At 55.5% G+C, this 19,255-nt stretch overlaps 2 protein-coding genes across 4 annotated transcripts; one reads left to right on the forward strand and one right to left on the reverse strand.

Moving 5' to 3' along the window:
• The first annotated feature begins 976 nt into the window (after positions 1–976).
• COG1 (component of oligomeric golgi complex 1) lies at positions 977–10,332 on the forward strand. Its single transcript, XM_086473856.1, has 14 exons — positions 977–1,234; positions 1,342–1,586; positions 1,999–2,180; positions 2,532–2,702; positions 2,805–2,958; positions 3,878–4,088; positions 4,247–5,038; positions 5,353–5,499; positions 6,435–6,596; positions 6,912–7,039; positions 7,612–7,720; positions 8,149–8,258; positions 8,364–8,439; positions 10,166–10,332. Exons 1-14 carry the CDS (start codon positions 977–979, stop codon positions 10,304–10,306), a joined length of 2,886 nt encoding a protein of 961 aa, XP_086329982.1. The 3' UTR covers positions 10,307–10,332.
• A 462-nt stretch (positions 10,333–10,794) lies between these two features.
• VCF1 (VCP nuclear cofactor family member 1) lies at positions 10,795–19,147 on the reverse strand. Of its 3 annotated transcripts, none has more exons than XM_086473858.1 (5): positions 19,086–19,147; positions 17,324–17,420; positions 16,879–16,881; positions 13,192–13,251; positions 10,795–11,447 (listed from the first exon to the last, which is right to left on the reverse strand). In XM_086473858.1, the coding sequence occupies exons 1-5, from the start codon at positions 19,130–19,132 to the stop codon at positions 11,211–11,213; spliced, it is 444 nt and encodes a 147-aa protein (XP_086329984.1). In that variant the 5' UTR covers positions 19,133–19,147; the 3' UTR covers positions 10,795–11,210. The 3 variants fall into 3 exon arrangements, with proteins under 3 accessions (XP_086329984.1, XP_086329985.1, XP_086329986.1); XM_086473859.1 differs by lacking the exon at positions 16,879–16,881 and adding an exon at positions 17,128–17,130; XM_086473860.1 differs by lacking the exons at positions 13,192–13,251; positions 16,879–16,881.
• Between the last annotated feature and the right edge of the window lie 108 nt (positions 19,148–19,255).

Here is a 19,255-nt window from a genome sequence, read left to right on the forward strand (position 1 = left end):
TGACGGCAAGTGTAGGTATTGCAAGTTGGACCTCCATAAAAAAAAAAAAAAAAAAGAGAGAAGGAGAAATAAAACAATATTCAGAGGCGCCTTTTTGTTTCCAATGGGTGCCTTCCAGCTGTGCTCCCCCGCACACACACTTTCCCTCAGCGTGATTTTGCCAAACCTGCCTAAAAGGAGCACTTGGGTTTTTTTTTTTTTTAATTAACACCACGTCAGATGGGGCCGGCGGCGTTTTGCTGGAAGCATTTTGGGGCAAAACCCCTCGATGCGCCGAGCAGGGCTGTTGGAGGGGACCTCGGCACCCCCCTCAGCTGCAGCCTCCTCGGCCCACCTGCTCGAACAGGGCCCCCCTAAGCCAAAAAGGCTCATCAGGCGGAGAACCTGGGACTCGGCCAGCCCCCCCCCCCCGACCCCGCAGCTCCCCCCTGCCTCGGGGCGGGCAGGGCGGCCGGGCCCCGCCATCCTTCGCCGTCCCGCTGCCTCCCTCTAGCGCTGCCGGGCGGCGGTGGCGGCTCACGGGCCTGCGGGTGCTCCGGTGGGTCCCCTCTAGGGCAGTCCCAGCGAAGGGGCTCAGCGAGAGCCTCCCCTCGGGCCCCCGACCCCGCTCCCCGGGGGCTGGGGCAGGGCCGTGGCCCGCTCCGTTAGAGGCAGCCACGCCGCCCCCTCCCCCGGCTCGGGAGGGGCCTCCCGGGGTGTGCAGAGCGAGAGCGGCACCCGCAGGACGCGGGGACACGGGAAAAGGACAAAAAAAAATTGGAAATAAAAAAAAAAAACCAGAAAAAAATCGGTGTTTTTCTCCACCCCCGCTGGCCCAGGCCGCGTCGCCATAGCAACAGCGCCCGGGCGCGCCTCTGCCCTGCACAAAGATGGCGGCGTCCCCCCGCCCTGACGCCAGCCCGGAAGCGCCCTTCCCACCGCAAAGATGGCGACGGCGTCCACGTCAGCTCCGCCCCGGTTGCGGGCCGGGGCGGCCATGGCGGCGCGGGGCGGCGAGGCCGAGGCTCTCTTCGAGGCGCACACGGCGGCCGAGCTGCGGGCGGTGGAGCGGCGGCTGAGGGCCGGCATCGAGCAGAAGCGGGAGGAGCTGCGGCAGATGGTGGGCGAGCGGTACCGCGACCTCATCGAAGCGGCCGACACCATCGCCGAGATGCGCCTCAGCGCCGAGCGCCTCCTGGGCGCCGTGCGGGGCCTGCAGCGGGGCGGCGCGGCCCGGTCCGGCCCCGCGGTGCCGGTGAGGGAGCGAGGGGCTGGGGCGGGGTGGGGGGAGCCGGCTCCGGAGCCCCCCTGACTCCTTCTTTCCCCCCCCCCCCGGCTCCCTCCCTTCTCGCCCCCTTCTAGGCTCGGCCGCCGGTTCAGGAGAGCTTCTACCGGGCGGCGGCGCAGCTTAAGCTGCTGCTGGACGTCCCCGAAAAGGTGTGGGGCGCCGTGGAGGCCGGTCGGTACCTGCCCGCCGCCCGGCTCCACCTGCTCGGGGGTCACCTCCGCCGCCAGCTGCAGCTCGACGCACCCCGTGCCCGCAGCAGCCCCGTCCTCGCCCGCTTCCCCATCCTCCTGCGGCAAGTGGCCGCCGCCAGCCACCTCAGGTGGGCCACAGCTGGGCTCCTCGGTGGCCACCGGGAAGAAATGTTGTACGAGGAGGGTGGTGGGAATGCGCTATCATTGGAAGTGGTCAAGGGCAGGTTGGATGAGGCTTTGAGCAACCTGGTCTGGTGGAAAATGTCTCTCCCCGTGGTGGGGGCAAGGGGGGGCTGGACTCGATGGTTTTTGAAGGTCTCTTCCAACCCAAACTGTTCTGTGAGCCCATGATGTGAGACCCCATGGCTCTTGCCCTGCTCTGCTTGGGGCAAGAACGCCTCACCTAGTCCCCTAACACCCAGATAGCCCCGCTTCTGCCCGGGGAAGATAGCACCCTTGCTTGGTGGGCTATCGCGTAATCACTCCTGAATATCGGTCAAGCACTGAGACCAGTGACCGTCCACCTCCTTCCCTCGCCAGATCCACCATCCTGCAGGAGAGCAAGTCCCTGCTGAAGAGCCAGACTGTGTCGGACCAGGCGGTGGCCGAAGCCCTGTGTGCCATCATGCTCCTGGAGGACAGCTCTCCGCGCCAGGCCCTCGCCGACTTCCTTCTGGCCAGGAAGCTGGCCATTCAGCAGCTCCTCAACCAGCCCCACCACGGTCAGTACGACGGGTCCACCCCCCTTTTGAGAGTCAGGGTAACCCCCTTTGCTTCCTCTTGCCCCTCAGAAGAGCGGGGGGGTTAGCGCTGTAAAGCTCATGATGGTGGGGTGCAACCGTGTCGTGGTGGGGCCAACACTGCTGGCGGCGTTTTGCCCCAGCGGCGAAACACCTCAAAAAATGACCAGTGCTCAAGGTCTTAAGCCAAGCCCATCGTTATGGGGAAGCAGGTGGGGCACAGGGCTGAGTCCTTCACCCTCCAGCCCTTCCCCAGAAGGTTCCACTAGAATCTCAGGGCTGCTGGCCCCTTTGCTGAAGGGGCTGCCTTGGCTGAAAGGCATTTCTCTGCAGGGGCGGGTATAAAAGCTCAGGTGTGCTCACTGATGGAGCTGCTCACCACTACCCTGTACCAGGCTCATGCCCTCTTCTACACCACGCCTGAAGGGATGCCGCCGGACCCAGCCCTGCCCTGCGGCTTGCTCTTCTCCACCCTGGAGAGCACCACAGGCCAGCACCCAGCAGGTGAGCACCCAGGCAGCTCTGCCTTAGGCCTCTGCCTGCCTGGATTTGCAGGCAGGAGGCTGCCCCCCACACTGGGCTGAGCCCCTGACTGTGTGCTTTCAGGGAGAGGTGGCGTTCTGGAGGAGGAGGTGAAGCTGAGCAGCTGGTTCAGGTACCTCCCCGAGTCGGTGGTGGAGTTCCAGCCAGCCCTGCGGACCTTGGCACACCCCATCAGCCAGGACTACCTCAGAGACACGCTGCAGCAGTGGATTGCCATGTGAGTGTGACAGTGTCCCCCCCCGCCCCTTCCAGGACCCTCCCAGCCACTGCACGGCCTCTGTGCCGAGGCAGCAGCACAAAGCAAACCCAAACTCGCTTCGTTCCTCGCTCGCCCTAGCTGGGCTCTGCCTTTGGCTGCCTTCTTGCCCAGCATCCCCTCTCCCCAGCAGTTACACACCCACAGGCAGCACAGCACCGTCCTAACAGCCAGGCTGTAACTCTCGGACAGAACAGACCCCCTGGGCTGCCCAAAGACCTTTGTCCAGAGCTGCTTTACTCCAGCAAACAGGCACAGAGTGAACGAGACGAAAATCCCTCACCTGGCTCGTTTGGCTCTTGATGCAGCTCCTCCTTTCTCCTCACTGCCCTCCCCTGGGCAGAGAGACCCCCCCTTTATAGAGTGGCCAGCTCCAGCCCCATCCCACCATGCCCTGCCCTGTGGATGGGGACAGCCTGGCAGCCCTGCCCACTCCTGAACAGCCTTGTCACTCCTGTGTCATTTACCCGATGGAGCCAGCGGGTCCCTGTCATCCCCTGCAGCCCCCCCCCTCCCCCGCCATGGTGTGTTTGCTGGTCGGGGGATATTTCCCCAGCAACCCTTCCCAGAGCCCCTGCCTACCCTCAGTCCCTGCCTGCCAGCTTCCCTGGGACACTGGGCTCCCAGTTTCCACACCCACCATAGGCCAGGGGTCCTGCCGGTGGGCTCGTGGCTTTCCTGCGGGGCCCCGGTGTGGGATCCAGGGTGCAGCTGCCTGGCCGAGAGGCAGAGGTGCCCTCAGCCCCGCAGGTGATTCTGCTGGCAGAGCCCCTTACCGACAGGTTAAGGATTCCACCGCCTCGATGTGGCCCATGTTCTCTCCTGCCTTCCCCGGGGCTGTGTCTGAGCGAGTCCAACTGAAGCGAAACGTTGCCTTCAGGTGCAGCGACGACATCAGGGCCGGGGTGAGCAACCTGCTCGTCTACGTGAAGAGCATGAAGGGCCTCGCGGGGATTCGCGACGCCGTGTGGGAGCTGCTCACCAGCGAGGCCGTAAGCCAGCACTGGGAGGCAGTGTGCCGGCGCCTTTTGGACAAGCCCGCTTCCTTCTGGGAGGACCTGCTGCAGCAGCTGTTCCTGGACAGGCTAGAGGTGGGTGCTTGTGGGGAGCCTTCCTCTGTGCCCCCTCCTGTTGGCTCAAACTGGTGTCTCAGCGGCACTAAGTGTGTATTTTAAGTGCTGGGTGGCAAGAGGCACTTGTAAAAAGTGCTTTTTTTGTTTGTTTCCTCCCCCTCCTGGTTCTGTTCCAGACACTGACCAAAGAAGGGTTTGACTCCATCTTGAGCAGCTCCAAACAGCTTCTCACCTTAGCCTTGCAGGAACTTGAAGTCAAACCTAGCGCCTCTGCCCTCAGCAAGCACATCCAGTTTGAACACAACGTGGCCCTGTTCCTGTGGTCGGAGAGCTCTGGTGACCTGCCTTCCGACGCCGCGTGGGTCAACGTGGCAAACCGCGGCCACTTCTCCAAGAGCGGCCTCTCCCTGAAGGCCCAGGCGCTCACGCCGTGCGTGCAGAGCTTCTGCTCGGCGCTGGACTCGAAGCTGAAGGCCAGGTTGGACGATCTCCTGTCCTACCTTCCCGCCGACTCCTCGGCCGCCAAGGAGGCCGCTCCGGCAGCGCAGCCGCGCTCTGCCTTCGACCGCTACGCCGACGCCGGCACGGTAGAGGGGCTGCTCCGCGACCACTGCGTCGCCTGCATCCACCACGTACTGGGCGGCGTGCGCCAAGAGCTCCAGAGCGCCCAGAGCCTGCTGCTGGGGGGGCAGGCGGACGCTCCCAGCGATGCCAGGCTCAACGCCGTCCTCTTCATGGCCAGACTCTGCCAGTCCCTGCCCGAGCTCTGCCCTCACCTGAAGCAGTGTATCCTGGGCCACTCAGGCAGCCCGGAGATGGCGCTGAAGGAAACCCGCTCCACCAAGAAGCTGGGGAAGGGGAAAACCCAGGAGGTGACCCCCGTGCAGGCCAAGTGGCAGGGGGTGAAGGCAGAGCTCCTGCAGCAGAGCCTGTTTGCGTATCAGATCTGGAGCTCAGCTGTCACCAAAGTAAGGAGCTGGGGTTTTTTTTTTTTTAATCCTCGCAGCTGCTTCCTGCGTGGGTTTCGCTCGCTCAGCTCCCTGCGGTCAGCGCCGCTGAGAGCTCGCCGCACTGCTCGGTCAGCCTGCGGGGAGAGGGCGCGGCGGCAGCTCGGAGGTGGCACCCAGTGGGATGGTTTCCATAAGATTCGCTTTGGGAGGAGTGGGGGGGATGTGGGAGGGGGGGTGTCTCCGCGGGCAGGAGCGGAGGAGCAGGCTGCCTGTCCTTTGGCGCTCCCGTTAGAGCGGTCTGTGACTGGGTGCTCTCGTGCTTTGCGCTCCAGGGGCTGGTGCAGTGCTTTACCCACACGCTGCTGCTCGACACAGCTGGCTCGGTCTTGGCCACAGCCACCAACTGGGATGAAATTGAAATTCAGGAGGAGACGGAGTCTGGAAACAGCGTAACGTCAACGATCCGGCTGCCTGTGCAGGTACGAGCTGCGTCTTCTCGGTAAACCCCAAGAAACAGTCTGCTGGGAGGAGGAAAGGTTCCAAAACTGCTGCTTTGTCAAATGGTGCTGGCCTGCTCTGGAGTTTGTTTGGTGTTAGGAGCAGAGGGCAAACACTCTCCAGCGCTATTTGCTCTTTGAGATACCTCCTGAGGTCAGAGGAGGACAATCAGATAGTTGCTGCTATATATTCAAATGAGTAAGATTGGCCCAGATCTTGTAAAACTGAGCCAAAGGACTTGGGCCTGATTTATACGCAGGCGCCCCCAGGAGCATGAGTTCATGGAAACTGGAGGCACCGAAGGACAGGGCTGCGAGAGAGGGACCGTGCAAAGCCGGAGAGAACCGTGGCTTGCAGCTCTCCCTCAGCGTGGGGGTGGTGGTGCAGGCATGACACTTGCAGTGACGAAGCCGGTGGTGATCACGTGGAGGGAGAGGAGGGCCAGGGCAAGAGAGTTCTGTGTTTGCACAGTACAGGAGGGCAATAGTCTTTTGTAGTGAACTTTGTAAGGTGATTTTTTTGTTGATTTTGAAGGAAAAAGTAGCTGGATGAGAGCTCAGGATACCTGGCAGGCCCAGGAGAAAAGGGAGGGAGTAAATAACAAGCCCAGATAGTGGGTGGTCGGTCAAAGCAGGGTCAGTGGTGACAGAAGAGGCACGACAAACAATTCTGTTCTGGCTACATCAGGTGAATACCTCTGGTAAAAGTACTTTTGGTTATAGCCGTCCCCAAAGTCCCCCAAGTCTGCTGTGTCAGTAAACAAAACTTGAGCCGTGCTGTGGGGGCAGGTAGGTCTCAGTGGCAGCGCTTTGTGGTTGCTGAGGAAGTAGGAAGCTCACATCACGAGCACTGAAGTGATGTTGTGCTGCTGATAAAGCTACAGACCACAGGAAAATAACACTGTTTTCTTCAACAGCCTTCCTGGTACGTCCAGTGCCTCCTCTTCAGTCTGTGCCAAGAGGTGAACCGGGTCGGTGGCCATACTCTTCCGAAAGTCACCTTGCAGGAGCTGCTGAGGCTCTGCATGGCAGAAGTGCTTGCTGCCTACGAAAAGCTCATGGAAGAGCAGCAGGAGAAGGTACGTGAGGAGGATCAGCCCTTGCTCCAGCTGGTGGGGGGTGAGGGGGTCGCTGGGCCCGTGGCGATGCGTACACTCCTGTCCCTCGGACCAGCAAATGTCTGCCTGCGAGAGGTGGAAAAGCACATTCTTCCCCTGCCTCCCTCAAAAACGAGGCAAGAAGGGATCAGACGCCAGCCTGCACGCTCAGAACGGTTCCGTTGGGTTGGTTGTTTCTTGGGGCTGGTGGTTTTAAGCTTTTCACCCGAAGCAGCAGTCCGTGGACAGCCCTCTGGGGGTGAGTGAAGAGCCGTTTCCCGACTGTCCTGTTTGCAGAAAGCTGGCGCCTTCCCCATGACGCAGAACAGGGCTCTGCAGTTACTCTACGATCTGCGGTACCTCAGCATCATCCTGACGGCGAAAAGCGAGGAAGCAAAACCCAGCAGGATCAAGCATGACTCCAGGTGCGGCGCAGTTCTGGGGTTCAGGTACCAGCAGTAGTTTGTGGGTCCCTAAAACAGTTTAAACCAATGGCCTGACAGGCTGTCGGGAGGGTCCCTGCAGGAGTGCTGCCTTTGGGCCTCAGAGCAGACTCTAGGCTCTGACAGCTTTGCTGACACTAAGCTCATCCTCAAAATAGAGAGGGAGGGGTGGGATCCTGCGGCTGAGAGCCCGGAGACAGCAGGCTGGTCCCCCAGCCTGGTCCCCCAGCGTGTCCGTACGGCAGCAGGGGTAGCGTCAGAGGATGCTCCTGGGGAGAACAGTCACACTTCCACCCAAGAGTTAAAACCTTGTGTATGCTCCAGTCTCGAACGGAGTCATCTCCGAGCTGTAGGACAGGGAGAAGGTTCCTCTGCCCCAGCAGATGTTGTAGGTTACGTGATTGCTGGAAACCCTTCAGGCAGCTGCTGTTCTGCTGAGTCACTCCTGTTTTGCTCCGTCACCTCTTGGGGACAAATCCCTCCCTGTTTCAGAGGGACCCGTGAAAGATCGCTGGGATGTGACCCCTGACAGGACTCCTCTGCTCTGCTCGTAGGATTGAGAAGGTGACCGACTTCCTGGAGGGCCACATAGATCCGTTTGACTTGGATGTTTTCACTCCCCACTTGAACAGCAACCTGAATCGCCTGGTCCAGCGAACTTCCGTAAGCTCAAGGCAAAAGAAGGGATGGACCCGGAAGCTGGGCTGCAAAACAGAGTTTGGAAGGGCAGCGGGGGTGGCTTTATAGACGGCTTAATGCCTAAAGATAACCGCTGGCGCTGGCTCCGAGATGGGAAAGAGGATTTAATGCCAGCTGAAGATAAGAGGAGCTTGGTGAGCTGGCTGCACGGCTCATCATCATGCGTGGAGTTGGCTGAACTTTATCTACCGGGATTCACTGGAGCCTGTGCAACGCTAATTGGGTTAAGTAGTGCTGAAACAGGCCTGGAACTCAGTAACGAGCAGCGCACAATTAAAAGCAAGAGTTAGAGGGGGAAGGGAGACATTTTGCCGGTAGACTCACCCGCGCTGCGGTGTGTGGTCAGCTCTGCCACTGCCCCCAGCTACAGGCAGCTCCTTCGTGCCTTCTAGGTTCTCTTCGGCTTGCTGACCGGCACGGAGAACCAGTACACGAGCAGGAGCGGTGCTCCCAGCTCCCAGGAGCTCCACAACATCTTGCCGTTAGCATCCAGCCAGATCAGGTGAGGTACTCGGCTCTTCCGTGCGTTCTCCTGCCTTTTTGGGAAGCAGGTCTAGAGCTGGGGCTGCCCTGGGAGCGGCCACATTTCTTTCTTCTCTGTCTTAAGATTTGGACTTCTGCCGCTGAGCATGTCGAGCTCCCGAAAGAGCAAGTCTGCTACCAGGAGCACAGAAGGAGTTCAGGTTGGTACAACTGCGCTCTAGTTCTGTCACTGCTCATTCTCCCACTACCACTAGAGCTTGCAGGGAAAGAAGAAAGTAGCCAGAGTTCGTATTTAACCTGATTTTTTATTTTCAGTAAAATAAGAGAACAGGTACGGCAACACAGCACGAGGTGGTTTGGACTTCCCCTTGACCCTCAAAAAAAAAACCCTGACAGCCCCTGTATTTTGGGGGCCCAGTGCTCTGTGGTAAAACACAGGCAATAACCACCGTGAAAATGCAGTGAAGGCTTACACAGATGAGGCATTTTGAGAGCAACGCATGAAAGACAATTCATTTAAAGATGGCTGCAAGAAAGGTTGGAGGATACTGGTTGGAGGATACTGGTTGGAGGATACTGGTTGGAGGATACTGGTTGGAGGATACTGGTTGGAGGATACTGGTTGGAGGATACTGGTTGGAGGATACTGGTTGGAGGATACTGGTTGGAGGATACTGGTTGGAGGATACTGGTTGGAGGATACTGGTTGGAGGATACTGGTTGGAGGATACTGGTTGGAGGATACTGGTTGGAGGATACTGGTTGGAGGATACTGGTTGGAGGATACTGGTTGGAGGATACTGGTTGGAGGATACTGGTTGGAGGATACTGGTTGGAGGATACTGGTTGGAGGATACTGGTTGGAGGATACTGGTTGGAGGATACTGGTTGGAGGATACTGGTTGGAGGATACTGGTTGGAGGATACTGGTTGGAGGATACTGGTTGGAGGATACTGGTTGGAGGATACTGGTTGGAGGATACTGGTTAATTATGTGAACTCCTTTCCAGTGCGCTGCTGACCTCTAACTCCCGACGAAGCCTGGCTTGGGTATTGAAGCCTGTGTGAACGGAGTGGCTTGCTTCTCTTGCAAAGCTCGGTGTTGTCCTGTTTCTGAGTTTAGCAGTAGACAACCATTATGGTGCTGTGTTTCCCCCAGTTTAAAACAGCTGCTTAGCTGGAGCTCTGCATGCTGAGGGTTGAGAGCGCCAAGGAATACCTCCGTGTTTCAGGAAGCAGTAACTAGTAATCTGTTTCCTTTGGCTATTATTAACCCAATAATCCATCTGTGGTGAAGTCTTTTCAACTGGGCTGGAAGAGTCAAGGTCTGGTTTCATTGGAGCAGAGAGTGTTGCCTGAGATGCTGATGTTTACTCTGCACCTCCTGTTCTCCAGTATTCGGAAGCTTGAAGGACCAGACGTAGCATAAGGGTGGTTTAAAAGCCCAAAGCATCACCCTGAAGGTGTTCTTCACCTCTGAGCCCTCAGCTGTAGCAGAGCGGTGTGCAGTGATGTTTGGCTTGCTCTCACCCCTCCCCTCACCTGCCGTGGTGGCCCACGGGTGTTCTGCGCTAGCCACGCTTCCCTAGACCCCTTGCTCCTCCTACGCTAGGCCAGGTCTGGAAAGGTTCAAGTCCTTAGCTGCTCAAGAACAGCTCTCAAGGGCAACAGCCCCTTTTTGGGGGGTTTTTTGAGCATTGAATGCCATCTGCAGTTTCCTGTTGCTAACAACAGCAAGGTGCTGTGCTCCTCTGCCTGTCACTAACCACCAGGAGTGACACAGCCTAGGTTGGGGTTCAAGTTCCCTGGGAAGAGCCGTTCTGCTGTAGTCTACACCTCCTTGCAGCTACTACAGGTGAGGGTATGGAGTAAGTCAAAGGTGTGCTGTAAGAGTGACTGACGCTTGTGTCTTCAAAAACTTGGCAGGTTCCAGCTCCTGCGCTCACGAGGGCGGAAGATGAGGCCTCGCGCCCTGGCTCGTTGTTCCGGCAGCTGGTCACGGAAGAGGAAGACACCGCTGCACCTTCTCTCTTCAAGCTGGGCTGGCTTTCTGGCATGACCAAGTGATGGAATTAAAAACTAAAGAGCTTGTCTGTGTAGTTGTCTTCACTGAGATCACTCTCGCCCCGTGGCAGGGAGCAGTGACACCTTCCTTTGTTTTTCCATCCTTAGCCCCATCCTAGTGTGCCCCTCGAACGAGGCACAGGTCAGGATTGTCCTTGCCAGCTGGCTGCTGGAACGGAGGTGGAGCTACTCTTCCACCTCCTATTCCTTAGAAGCTGTTAACCTTAAAGTCAAATTAAAGAAGAAAAAAACCAAAACAAAACCAACCACTCCACGCTGTAACAGAAAACACAACATTTCACAGCTAGAAACGGGTAGTGGAGCGATGTACAACCCCCCTCTCAGCAGTAAAGATCAAGTGAGATAAGGCTCCTCGCACACCCAGCGGGGTGGAAAGTTCGCAGCTGGGGCAGGCCTAAGGGAGTCCAGTGCCAGCGCCTGTTCTTACTGGCTTATGAACTCTAAATGCTCCAAAAAAGTATGTTGCCAAATCCATTTTTGACTAGTTTATTGAAATTAAAAAAAGACTTATAAAACTGAAGAGGAACATTTGAGAGAACTTTACAGAAAGCAACAAATTGCTAACAAACAAATAAACAGATTAGGCAGTCGATTGGAACTGGACATTTTGCGATCCTATACACAGATGTGGATTCCTCAAGTCTCCTCTTGACACCTACTTTACAACCACCCCAAAAAGAATCCTATAAAAATTGCTTCAAAGCCCCTTTTGCATTGGAATAGTGCAGCAACCACACGTAAACAATTTCCTGTTGACCTGTTATTTCAAATACAGGGTGAAAAGGTAACAGGCATTTTGTGCAATTCCTTTTTAACAAACTTTGAAAGTTGAAATATCCCATCTACAATGCTGTCCGTTCACAGAAGTAAGGGAGCTGCTGGGTCATCATGTTGGCAGGCGTCCCCGGCTCTGTAGGCTGTGAAAGTGTGCCTCCTTCAAGATCTGGTTGATGTAGAAATAGGGCCCTTGGCTCAACGCCGATTGGTCATGGACGGCCTGACAGGAGACTGGACTGGAGCCTGCAACAACTGGGTGGAAGCTGGTTTCTGCAGCACACGCTCTGTCCGGGCTGTGGATGCTACTGCAGCTGCTGCTCGTGCTGCCACTATCACTGCTGGAGGACTGAGACAGAGAGAAGGTTAACACCAAAATCACCCATTTTCCCTCCTGTCCCTACTGACACCACCTCAGGTAGAGCAAACCATCTTTACCCAAGTCCCTCCCTTCCGGATCTGCAGGCTCACGCTCCGCCTGACCCAGTAAACCCAGCAAGCGCCTGCCTGGCATTCCCAGCTCCTGCTCCTGCCAGCGCACGAGGAGCGTCAGCCACGGCGCTGGCAGGACGAGCGAGCCGTCAGCCTGACCTCCAGCGCGCTGGATTTCGATCTTCCCGCTTTAGGCTCACCAGCTCTGCCCCCGTGACCCACGTTAGCACTGGTGAAGTTTGCCAGTTTCATCTGAGAACTGGGAAATAAAGAACATTCCAACTGAACGGCGCGGGCGGGTAAAGGCGGGCAGGGCGTGAGGAACAGGTTATCGCTCCTGCTCTAGCAGACACTTGAGGTAAGCACCATGCAAAGCGTTTTCCTACAAGTCAGTCTTTCTAAACTGAGATCTGAAGCACCCGAAGCAACAGGCTGTGAAAGTCAAACGCAACACGATACCTATTTTAAGTCTTTGAACACCCTGACGTACGTACAACTACTCTCCTCCCAGTTAAGTACTGGGATGGCAAGGTTAACTAGTAGTTTCCCGTAACAATTCACTTGACACAAAAGAGCGACAGGCATCAGTGACTTCCACATGCAGAAAAGAGAACTCAGGGTTTAGCTCGCAGAGAGGACAGGGCTCATTTGCCAGCATTTAGGATAAATCCATTTCATGGTAACGACTGTGAGAGCATTAGCCATCGTTTGCAGGGTTTCAAAGACATAAAACTGTTCGGCTTACACCAGTTTAAGGGCCACTAACGAAAGGTTCCATTCGTTACAGCTGAAATACTTCGTTACTGCGTGATAGGCATTGCAGGACAACACTGCAAATATTTAGGTGCTGAAGAACCAGAGAATGGCTGCTTTGCCATCCCCCAAGAAATAAATTCACAAAAGCTGCCAGCGTCAGTAGCTAAAAAACCAAAACACCCCACTTTTTTGTAAGCATTAAACTAAAACCACAGAAGCCAGAGCTTGGTGGCCCCAGCAGAGAAAGACAAATTTGAAGTAATCAAACAAGTCAGCACCGCATCCAGAAGGCGTCCTGAGGAATGGTGCCAACTGCAGCCCACGTGTCCGTCCCTGAGCCGTGAGAAAGCCCAGGAAGGCACCGTGCGGGCACCCGAGGCGGCCCCGGGAAGGCACCGTGCGGGCACCCGAGGTGGCCCCGGGAAGGCACCGTGCGGGCACCCGAGGCGGCCCCGGGAAGGCACCGTGCGGGCACCCGAGGCGGCCCCCATCTCAGTGCTGACTGGAACCCCCCCCCCAGCACTGATCCCACAAGCGATCGTGACCATTCAACTGCAAAAACTTTCTCGTTTTGCTGAGCACCAAAAATGCTTCGGTTCAGCAGTTCAGCAAGCGAGACACGGGCACCGGGGCTGCACCCCCGCTGGCGTGTTGGGCTCAGGTAGCGAGGGGAAAACACCACCACACACGCCAAGTTACTCTTGAGGAAGCAGCAGATGTAACTACACGAGCAACCAGCTCCTCTCCCTTGTGCTGCTGACGCTCGAGAGGGGCAGGACACCAGAAGGACAGAGCAGCCACGCAGTGGTGCTCACTAGGCCATCTCATTTCGCACAGAAGCACAAATATCGGAGTGCAACGCCGCTACGCTCAACAAGTCACAGCAGCCTTGGAGAGAAACCCACCGCACAGGACACCCTGTTTCCTTTGAGTCTGTATTCCTGGCTGTGTTTCGTTACAGCCACCTTCGGCAAATCGAGGCAAAAAGCAACACGAGAACCTGGCGTCGCTTATGGCTGAAGTTTCACATCTTAACAAACATTTTAGAGCTGTCAGTAATGATGATTTTTACGCATAACCCATTTTTTTTTAAGACTGAGATAGTGTCCTGGGATGTGCTTCCTGCATCTAAGGCTGTTGATGCATCTGGTTTCTCAGACCCTCTTTATTTCCATTTCTCTAATGCAAAAGTTCACTAGCACTTGAAGCCCATTTATTGCCCAAATCACGTCAAAGACCTACCATTTCCCCAGGCTGTGGTGCACATTCTGTTACGCATTTGGACTACAATTAGACAAAAAAAGAATCCTTAAAGTCATCATGTCAGCAATGACAGGCAATGAAACAAAGTTTTAAGCAAAGGGCAAAGCAAAGCAGCCCAACGAAAGTTTGAGAGTACTTTTAGGTGCCAGAAGGGCATCTTCACGGTCTAGCTGACACATTAACCCCTCTTAACATCACACTGAGCAGCTATAGAAATTCTAAATGATTTCCAAACAAACGTCCCGTTAAATGTATTAATCTGAGCTGTGACACAGCGTCTCACTCACAACAGGAACTTAAGAAACAGCCATTCAGACCCTGCTGCTCTCAAAATCTTCCAGATGAGTTTAACAGAAGCGTTTCCCGGTTTTACACAGAATTTAAGACCAGAGCTTCCTCGGTAATACTTTTTTTATACTTTTTTAATACCGTAGAGCGGCATGGCTGCAACGCCAGACAAAAACTTTGAGAGAAGCAACGGCTGCCGCGCGTCAGCAACCTCCGCCAGCGAGCCAGCGGTATCTCTGAGCTCTGGGGGATCCTGTCGCTGGTCGCAGTAACAAAGAGGAACCACAAGCCAGCAGGTTTTACAGAAGTCATTCAGGAAGGAAAAGAGTTAGCCAGAACACCGCAGACTCCCTTCCTTCCCAGGGAAAATCAGAGCAAAGGGGTTTTCACTGGTGATTCCCCAGGTTGCAGAGCACAACTGCAGATTCCCCCCAATGCCCATGAGCGGCTGCTTGCAGGCGGCCCCTCAGAGCACCCCCTGCAGCTCGGCCTGACTGGGCCAGCAGCAACAGGAGAGCGGGAGGGGCTTTCGCTGAATTTGTGAGGGAAAACAGCCTAGTGAACCCCGTGGTCAAGGCTGGAGAGGAAGGGAAAGGCGGTGGCAAGTGCTCTCTTGGCTAATGGTTAACGCTCGCTGCACCTCTGGGCTGAGGTTTTCGTCGTGTGCCTGGTGACGGGCTGAGCTGCAAAGCAGAGGCTGGCTGTCCCCCTCAGGGTGGCCGTGGAGTGGGAGCCGTTTGTTTCACGAAGAGCAGGGACATGGCTGCAGCAATTTGGCAAGCAGTGGTGCTGAGAGGGATGGGAGAAAATCTGGGGTGGGAGAAAATCTGGGGTTCCTTCCTGCAAAAGTCGGAATCAAGGATGTCGCCTACCCTGGATGGAAGAGCAACCTCGTGGGAGAAAACATCGATAGCCTTTTGCATCGACTCTAGCTCCTGTGAGCAGCAGGGTTCCAAGTGAGGGGCTGAGGGATAATGTCACAGAACAGCCCACGTTTGAACTGCCACGAAGGGAAAAAAAAAAAATCTCCCTTCATCTTACACAGAGTAACGAGTGAGACCAACAAACTGGAAAAGGGCCCTGGCAAAAGCCAAGTCCCGTTTCAGTAACACGGCTGCCCCATCCTCCTATGGAGGTTATGGTCTCGCATAAACCACATTCTGCAAGAGAAAACAGTCGACTTTCAACTGAGGCAGGCAAAAGGCATCGGTACTGCAGCTGATGTTTCACAAAAGCAGGTATGCGTGTGCCCTCCTACTCTTTGAAGTTACAAATTGCTCCGACACACACACACACTTTCTCTCCTCGTTCAATATCCTAAAGCTAGCGAGGAGTTTTGATCAGCAAGAGCTGTCAAACTATCAGGAAACTAAATAAAAGTATTACAAATGGCCAAGAAATATCAGAGTGACACCAATCGGAAGCTCTTGTGCACTATAAGCGCAAGAATTTCTCCCATTTGGCACAGAAAGTCCTTAAAGAAAGACTGCAATAAAACGAATTTAATCTCAGGGCTTGAATTTCTGGGCATGCTCAATCCAGTGACCCTACATGACAAGAAAACAAGCGGGGGGGAAAAACAAAAAAGCTCTATTCATCAGCAGACAACATTGTGAGTTTTGTTCCCTGCAGAAAGGGAACGTTGGGTTTTGCACCACGGTGTCCAGCAGGCGCGTTCCTGCCCTTCAGCGTCGCAGCAAGGGGTGCCCCGTGCCGGCCCGCCGGGGCTGAGGGGGTTAAGAACACGCTGTCACAACACATGCATGAAGCAGGAGCCTGTGGTGGGGCAGGCAGGTCATGCACATGCTGGTCATTTGCAGGCACCCCGAACAGGCGGGTTAGGGACAGAGTTAAGGTCACCCACTCCTGGGGGGTCACCGCAAGACTGTTCCCACTCCTGCCTTTCAGCAGCTTTGCCCAGTCAAACGCCAAGTGTTTGCATGACAAGTTCTGCCACTCACCATGAAGGTTTTTCCCGATAGTCACAATTTCATTACTCCTACTTCAATCCCTTGTTCCACACTAAACTCTTCCTCCTCCCGCCACAAAGCTTGTTTAGCCATTAACTACTCTACACACGGAGAGGAGGGGTTTAACCTGTTGGACAAGTGACTCAGCGTCAGACAAGCAGCCATTTATGGTTCTACCCGTTATACCCGAGAAGCAATACCGACTTCACCCCCAGCAAGTCTTAACTCCTGGCAAAACAGGAGCAGGAGCCAGGAACGTTGGTCACCACAGCGAGCTCCTCCGGGATGAACAGCTGGGCTGTTAGAAGAGCGTTTGCCACACAACATCACGGACTATCGCATCAGCTACGCGTAAAGGTGTTAAAAGGAAGCCTCCCTCACAAAAGGAACGGTGGGATACAGAGCTGGGTATCATTTTCAGTGTAAATACACGTTTGAAGTCATTACCATAAGATTAAAGATATGTTGCCCAGAGATAAGTAGCGCAAAACACTTTCTGCAGTCACAGTACAGTTAACAGTTCGACATAACCCCAAGAGTTTGTAATTACCCCTTACAGCCAAGCTTCAAAGTGAGGAGACTGTACAAAAACAACAAGGATATTTCTAAAAAACCTTTAAAGAAACCTGTTTCGTTAACTTCCAGGGACACAAAGCAAAGGGAGCCTCTGCTCCCCACGCTCTTTTCCGTGAACATTTTGCAACAGAACTACATCGCTAATTAGAAACGCATACTGCGAATTTTCAGATGATTAATAGAGGCAACGACTCAGGGAATCTGGCAGCAGTCTGGAAATCAGCATTTTTTTAGGCAAGAAATCTCATAGCCAGCAAACTGCAGCATCCTCAAACACCTGTCGTGAGAGCGACGAGCGAATACGGGACAGTTTATCCCACATCCAGCAAAAGATCACGGCAAACACCAGCAGAAACCAACCAGCTCGAGTTCAAGCGTTCTCACTGCGAACCAGTGAGTCTTGGTCCAACTGCCGAGCTCCACCAGAGCGTTTTGCAACCCCAGAGAAGCAACCACTGCTGCGGCAGGCATTGCACTTGCTGCAATGCTTTAGACTTTCTACCAGAAATAATCACATTGTTGTGAGTAAACCCAAAACGGGGTGAGCAGACGGCCAGGCTGAGGGACCCCAGGCGCTTGGAACCTGCCCCAGCCGCCGCCTCGGTTCTGGGTGCGTTACAGGTCGTTCCAGGCAGCAAACTAAAGGGGCAGCAACTGCTTTTTTCGCTGGGGTCCAACACCTCCGTATTTGGAACATCTCAACAGAAATATTCAGGCCAAAGAGAATCAGCTTGGCTGGAAAACCTGCTGATTTCCAAACCACATCTTGCAGATTTGAGTCGTGGAAGCACGGAACAGAGCCAAGCCTCGAGCCCTCGACAGCACTGGCTTTGCTCTGTGTACACCCGCTACTCTCCAGGAATAAAATTTCACAGAATATCCCAAGTGTTATGTAAAATCAGCACTAAAGGAAACCGAATTTGCCCAAGAAGGCTCTCACCTCAGTGTCCCAAGAGTCCTGAAGGACAGTGTTCCTGGTACTACGCTTTGTCTGGGGAACATGGCCATCATCTTCACTGCCATTCCGTCTCCTCTTCCTGAGGAAAGTTCAGGTAGAAATGAGAAAAAAAATATCATCAGCTTCCTGATATACCTTCTGTTTGTTCTCTAAAGGCAACTCTACAAGAAGAGTGGGAAAACTTGGTAAATCAACAAGAGGCAGCTAAACCCCTGATGGGCTGTGGACTTCCACATTGGCTTCTTAGCTGTTCTCTCCAGAACAGGGAGGTAACAATGAGGTTTCTCACAAAGGAGCCAGGTTGATGTTTTCTTAAGTTTAAGGGACACGGACTCACGCCTACCGTTAAAACCAGCACTGAGCACCTTTCTAAACAAACCCATCTGACAATTCTCAGCCTTGCAATCGCTCTCAGCGCTCGGGCACGTCTAAAAATAAGCCTGGGACTTTGAATGACACCTGCCAGGCTGAGAAAAGCACCCAGGAAGAGCGGCAGCAACCAGGCTCTCAGTAAACACCCAGTCACGTTCACCTTGCTCACATAAGGCTGCCCTTAGCGCCTGCGAGGACTTTCCTTCGTCTCCCCACAGCATCTGAAGTCCAGTCACATTCCTGAGCGACACGATTTTCCATCCAGAAAGTTTTCTCAGAAAACACCTCAGGGAAGACAAATCCTTCCCTGTTTCTGATTTATTTGCCACCTTCTTATGACATCAGCGCTGCTTCACAGCAGCTGATCACCAGCAGCAGCCCAAAATTCCTGTGAGCCAACGTCCCTCTGCGTCCGCAGAATTTTAACGCTAACATCAAATGATTTTTCCCACCATCCAGGTCAGCCTGGGCACCATCCAAAATACAGGATGGAGCTGGTTTAGTGCCTAAAAATTAGTACATGAGTCAAAACAGACTCAAGCGAGGTATTTATAACCGAATCTTTTCTTACAGACAAGCTTCTGCAGCAGACTCAGCTGCTGGTATTTGGTCCACGCCTACAGACCAGGAGCTGCCTCCTCACTCTCCCATCCCTGGGGTGCCCTCAGCACCCTCAACTGTGGTCCATCGGCTTCTCCCTCTCCTCGGGCCACTCTTCTTCGACAAGACATTCCCCTCCACGATCGCATTCCCTCCAGATCCCTCCTTTCCTTGACGCCTGCAGCCCACAAGCAAACCCAACACCTCCATCCCCCACGGTCTCCCATCTCCGGGCACTCGCAGCCCAGCTCCTACGTGCTTCACGATTCCTCCCGCTTCTCCCCCACCCCAGACAGGACCTACCTCCTCCTCCGCTTCCCCACCAAGCCGAGAAAGGCCCCTCCAGCCCACCGCGAGGCCCCCCCGTATCCTCTGCATTCTCGATGCCCGTTTGATCTCCCAAATGCAGCCAACCGCCTCCCCCCGGCTAAACCTTTAACGTCCACCGCCACCACACTCCCAAACCCAGTTTAACCCCTTCCAGAGACCAGGGGGCCGCTCCTCCCCTCTCTCCCCGTCCTTCCCCCCCCCCCCCGCAGCTCCCCCCTTCCGCGCACCCCCTGGGGCAATGCAAGCCCTCCCCCACCCCCACTCCCGCCTCCCCCGGCCACCACGCACCCCCCACACTCCCACCCCCGCCTAGCGGTGCCCAAGGGGATGCCCCCCGGAGGCCGAGCCCCTACCCCTCACTCCAAGCCCCCTCCCCAACCACCGCTGCCCCTCAGGCCGCGCTCCCCTCCCCCCCCCCCCGCGCTCCCCACCCGTCCCCTACCTCTGTCGCGCTCCCCGCTCGCTCGGCAGCGGCTGCCGGCAGCTCATGGCGGGCTAGGTTGAGCTCGGCGAGGCGGGACGGAGCAAGGCGAGGGGCTGCGCTACGCTGCGGCCTGGCCCGACCCGCCGCCCACCGCTGAGGAGAGACGTTCCCCCCCGCTCGGCTCCAAC

The sequence above is a fragment of the Leptosomus discolor genome, chromosome 15 (assembly GCF_034619465.1).
Source record: "Leptosomus discolor isolate bLepDis1 chromosome 15, bLepDis1.hap2, whole genome shotgun sequence".
Taxonomy (NCBI): Eukaryota; Metazoa; Chordata; class Aves; order Leptosomiformes; family Leptosomidae; genus Leptosomus; species Leptosomus discolor.